This window comes from Pygoscelis adeliae, unplaced genomic scaffold (genome assembly GCF_000699105.1).
Source record: "Pygoscelis adeliae isolate BGI_AS28 unplaced genomic scaffold, ASM69910v1 Scaffold166, whole genome shotgun sequence".
Classification (NCBI taxonomy): domain Eukaryota; kingdom Metazoa; phylum Chordata; class Aves; order Sphenisciformes; family Spheniscidae; genus Pygoscelis; species Pygoscelis adeliae.
The window spans coordinates 4,207,592-4,212,870 of record NW_008825156.1 but is presented as its reverse complement, the minus strand read 5'-3'; the positions used below and the strand labels follow the sequence as shown (position 1 = coordinate 4,212,870).

General features: G+C 47.1%; 1 protein-coding gene and 1 long non-coding RNA gene across 2 annotated transcripts in view; both read left to right on the top strand.

The window, feature by feature from the left end:
• The window catches only part of LOC103920721, a 3,805-nt gene extending 961 nt beyond the window's left edge, over positions 1-2,844 (top strand). Inside the window, exons 3-4 of the long non-coding RNA XR_663811.1 lie at positions 1,399-1,460; positions 2,660-2,844. This is a non-coding gene — a long non-coding RNA (uncharacterized LOC103920721). The remainder of the gene's footprint in view (positions 1-1,398; positions 1,461-2,659) is intronic.
• A 1,942-nt stretch (positions 2,845-4,786) lies between these two features.
• The window catches only part of LOC103920774 (chromosome unknown open reading frame, human C11orf58), a 41,416-nt gene continuing 40,923 nt past the window's right edge, over positions 4,787-5,279 (top strand). The window contains exon 1 of the mRNA XM_009328615.1: positions 4,787-4,951. Coding sequence (XP_009326890.1) covers positions 4,787-4,951 — 165 coding nt within the window. The remainder of the gene's footprint in view (positions 4,952-5,279) is intronic.

Genomic DNA, 5,279 nt, shown 5'->3' with positions numbered 1-5,279 from the left:
CCCCCCGGCGGGTTGGGCGCGGCGCGGCCGAGAGGCCGCCCCGCCGATTGGCTGGGGCGGGCTGCTGTTGCTATGACTGTGTTGCTAGGGCCTCGGCCGTCTCCAGGCCCTGCAGGAAACATGTAATGAATTATGGATGGTTGATTTTCTCAAAGAGGCCTGATCTGTAATGCAGATGAGCTGCAAGGCCCAAAAAAAAAAAAAAAAAAAAAAAAAAAAAAAAAGAAAAAAAAAAAAAAAAAGAAAAGAAAAGAAGGGGGGGCGGAAAAAGCGGGAGAGAGACGATCTGCAGGACATGGGAGGGGCGGGCGGGGAAGCGGGGACGAGAAGACAAGCACTCAGCAAGCGCTTACTGACAGTTGATAAATGGGGCTCTGAGGACCCCGATCCCACAGCCCCGTCGGGTTAAAAACCAGATGAAATGTAAAGTATAAATTACACTAGAGATGGGAGTCCAGCTACAGGCACCCAGGGGAGGGGAGGAAGGAGGAGGCGCTCGGAGTCCACAAACTATTTAGTGATGCGTTCAACAGAAAGGTAAAACGTGAGCGTGGTTAAAAGGGAAAGGCAGGCATCACCGGGAAGAAAAACTGATGTAGGACGGACTCTAGCTGAAGTTGGGATTCTCGTGGCGACAACGAGAGATTTTAGCAGCGGCAATATATAAATACCTCTTTCTCTGCCTACCAAAAGGCAACAGATAGGGACTTGAATATCAGCTTGAATACCAATTTAGGAACTCACGCTCCCTTGGACGTGCTAACGGGGGGGGGGGGGGGGGGGGGGGGAGGGGAATCTGGGAGAAAGAAGGGAACACTATAAGGAGCTGAGGAGGAAATCAACCAGTGGCACAGACTACTGCAAAACCAAGAAAGTCTCTCTGCTGTATTTTCACATTCCAAAGGTAAACATAAAAGAGTCTTTCAAACTGTCAGGGGCCCGCAGATCAGGTGGGCAAACAGCGCTGCAAAGCTAACGTCTCCCTCTTTTGATATTATTCACACCTAGGCTAAACTGTTGTTAAGATGGGAGTGCGGAAAGCAACCTCAAGCCCACAAAATGAGAGAGAGAGAGAGAGAGAGAGAGAAGTTGTTGATTCATCTCTGTATTTTTGGCACTTTCTCCCCATTTTCCAGAAGGCGCCTGGAACAGTTAGTAACAGAGAAACTTTTTAATTTTAAAATAGCTTCATAACTTATAGAGGCCAAAAAGACGAGGAGAAAGCCTGACTTCGCTTTCCTCCTCTCTCAAGTAGAAATTTGAGGAATAGGTTAGACCCAGAAGCATACTCAGCCCCACTGCGAATGAACCTTGCTTCATAAGGACGTGATGAAAATTGAGCATTAACGTGATGGCACAGGACTGATCTGACCTGGCTCTATTTCATTTTGTTAACAGGCTGTAAAACTCAACACACTATTGGAGTCGTGCACATTGCATCCTCTACCTTGCTATCCGAGGTACTATCGTCCCTCTCGAGTCGAGTCCAGGGAAAATGAGTTTTAAGTCAGAACCTCTTGGAATAGCGGACCTATTTTATACAGTATTTTTGGCAATTCCACTACAATAAAAGGGGCAATCAAGTCCTATTCGGCAAGCAGCAAACACCTTGAAACAGAACTTTAAAATTATCTAGTAAAGGTTTATCATCAAACTGGCTGGCTGGGGGCATAGTAGCTAATTCCTACGCATTCTTTCAATTTTAATAAAAGATACTAAAAAACTGAAATTCGGAGATGGGGGTAAATTGTAAGATTGTAAATACTGAGTTCGTATTCACCTGCGTTCAGCTAATTCAAAGTATTCACCTTGCTGCAGTTATCTGAGCTATGGATTTAACAACAGGAAATAGCTGCCTTTCCAGATATTGCTATGTCCTTTTTAATCTTTAATTATAAGAATTCCCGTGACTGGTCACTAACACTTTCCTTGTAACACATTTAAACCTGCTGCAAGTAAAAGGAAACACCTTGACTCTTTGCCTAACTAGTAGCTTTGGCGCGCAAAAAAATGAGCTGTGTAGGAAAAGAGATGTAATCAGAATACAAGGACGAACTATCCTGCCCGAGTGTGCAAGCCCATCAATTTGTTACTGGAAGTTTTTTCTTTCAAGAAACAAACAGAAAAAAAAAAAACAACCCAAACCCCACTCCTCAAATGTAGCGTCCTCCTTATTAAGTACGAGGCGGTAATGGGACAAGAAATAATTAAGGTATCGGATAAATCTAACCGCCCACCAGCTCCAAAATCGGGGGAGCATCTCGCTGCACTCCCGAAAATCCTGTGCAGAGAATGACACTCGGCTGGGGCAGGACAGCGCAGAGATGCGTCCACGTTCCCAGGCGCAGCGCAAGTGATACTCTCCAGCTTGTTGCTTCCCCTGTGTGATCAATTAGGTTACAGATGTAACACACAGTGCCAGAGAGCTGCAACTTCTCCGCGGTAGAAAAAGAGGACTCCTTGGGCATTGTATGCAAATGTGCGTGTGTGTGCGCTGCACAGGAATAATTGTGGTTCCCTCTTTGTTTGCATAAGTGAACACCCGCCGCGTAGATACGTACACACGTGCCGAGAAACTAGAAAACGCTTTTACTTTTAGCGTTACCATACGTTTAGAGACCGCGTTTTAAATTACTTCCCTTGCTTTTGCTTCATTAAGGCTAAAACCAGCCAGAGCAGCCCGCGGAGGCAGATGTTGAGGAGGGATGCTGAGCTGCTGTGGGTCCCTGCAGAGGGAAGGGATCGGAGGCGCTCGGTTCACGTCGGGGCACTTACCTGTTCACGGCTGTCATTGCATTTTGCGCCGTCTCTCTCATTAAATGCGTTAAAGTAAAGCAATATTCAACGAGCGAAGCAACCTGTCTGTGTGGTGTTTTACAGACCGCATCTTTCACATGATGAGCAAACCTACAACTCCTGTAGAGTTGGTGGAACAGTCTCAGAAGTTTTGATTCAAAGGGCAAGAAATTCCACCTTAAAAGTCATTCGCCCAGTTCTAAACTCCCCTCTCTCCCCAGTTAATGTCGGACAATTAACAGGCATATTTATAAATTCCCTCTGCTGACACTCTCCGACAATGGAGACTTTTTATAGGCTTGTTAAAGATGTTCAGAAAAACTTTTGCAAAATAATCAACAGCATCTGAGAGAAAGCTAAAGGAAAAGAAGTTAAAGCCTGATCATCCGATTGGGAGAAAGTTTTGTTAGACTAGATAGAAGCATATTACTGCACGTTTCTTCATAAGCAAACCCATCAGCTGATACGAGTTTCCCTAGAACAAGAACCTCTGGCGATCTCCTCAAAATTTAGGGGACGTTTGCATTTTATAACGCCCAAAGCTGAAGATCTGACTGAAAACAAAAACTCTGAATTCCTTACAGCGTCATCTGCCAACACAATGTATTGTCCTGGCAGAAAGAGGATCAAGCAGATTTTAATTTCATTTGAAACTGTGCATCATCTTGACAGTGAAGCAAAAAGCCGCAGCAACAATCTCCCCACTCCAACCCCCCGTTCAAAAAAAAAAAAGGGGGGAGGGGGGGGACACTTGAAAAACCACATAAACTTTTACAAAGAAAATAAAAGCAAGTTTGACATGAAAACCCCTTCCTGTCTCGGAAAGTTCATTTTAAAGGTCCCCTCTGTAAATCTAAAGTGCAAACACCAGGCTAAGGTAGTGAGTGGCTGGAATTTGCATGCTGATAAGAGAAGGCTGTTGTACTTACAGTGACAGAGGGCAGGCTGCGGAAGAAAAGCTGTTTGTGTTAGCCTGAGAGTCACCCAGGGCTGCAATGAGAGGAGAAGAGAGGAGTGGGAGTGCCAAGCTGGATACACCTTCACCGCATCTCATCACATCTGCCAGCCTCTCTCTCCCTCTCTCTTTCATTTCCACATTCCCTTTGTTCCTGAAAAAAAAAATCTACACGTCACATCAGTCCCCAGATGCAGTCTACACCAAAGAAAAAAAAATGAATAATTCAATCAAACTGTGCATAGTCTCTAAGGCAATAAATCTATTGCACTTAAAGAAACGAAGGGTAATTACCGCTATAGAATTAGAATAAGGCCAGAGCGCGCAGGGATCCCAGGGTCTGTAAACTCCACGGTCAAATAAAGTTTCATTTATTTAATCCTTTGACAACCCCAATGTAAACTAAAGGGGAGGATCGGAACTTATTCCATTTGGGTTTGAGAATGCTTGAAGTGAATGTTATAAAAGGAGAGCGCCCGTGATCTGTAACAAACACAATGCAAGGAAGTAGAAGTGTTTCACTGCATCACCTCCAGGGTCCGTTCCCCCCTCCCTAATGAAGAGCAGACCACACTCCCACTTCCACCGGCTTCTGCTGCTCTCTGCAGGTGCACCGGGAGTCGCTGGCAGCCGGCAGCCGCCTTACCTGCTCCTAGATTGCCAATAAAGCCTGGCAAAAACTCAGGGTAGCCGGCAATTTTGTTCCACGCTCTGGCGGAGAGAAGCCACGGGGGATTTGCACCGGCACGGATTGACTCGAAACGCTGCCCCTGGCTTCTGGATTTGTGCTGGGCTGAGTTTGGGGACTGCCTGCCGGGGGGCGGGGGGAGCACGCTGGGGAGCGGATCCCAGCTGGGCAGGCGGCGGCAGCGCTGCCGGAGCCCTGCGGCAGACCGGCCGAGGTAGGACGGAGGAGAGCCACGCTTTTCCCTCTCCTACCTCTAACGTTGCTCTCTCGGCTCGGAGGTAAGATGACTCTATATTGTGTTTATTCTCCCCGGGTAACCCAGGTCCCAGGGGCATGCTTCTGTATTAATGAGGGCGGCGGCTCGGGGCTGTGTCTCGCATCGTTATACTCAAATCAAGCCGGAGTTTAACGTCGGCATCTGCCGCTTTGCACTTTCAGTCACATTCTTTGTAAACTTCTCCTGGGGGGCTGGGGGAGGAGAGAGGCAAGGAGGGAAGAAAACCCGACCCCAGGTGAGACCGCGCTGTTCAGACGACAGAGACTCTCGCTCTCGTTCAGCCGGGCTTTGTGCCGGCCGGGGAGATTAAAGCACCTTCCACTGACGTAGAGCATCGCGTCTCTCCTGCACTTGAACCGCTTTAATAGGCAGTTTTGATTTACCCAAAACATTAACGGAACTGTTATTCTAATAAAGGTAAACTAGAAAACACACTTGCCTCTCCGCTCGCTTGGGCTTTGTTTATGTGCTTAAAACGCCACCGTGAGGCGAGCGCAAATAAAGCAGCGAGAGCCACCGCCTGCCAAGGAGCTCTCGGATTAGCACTTCGCAAAGCAAAACAA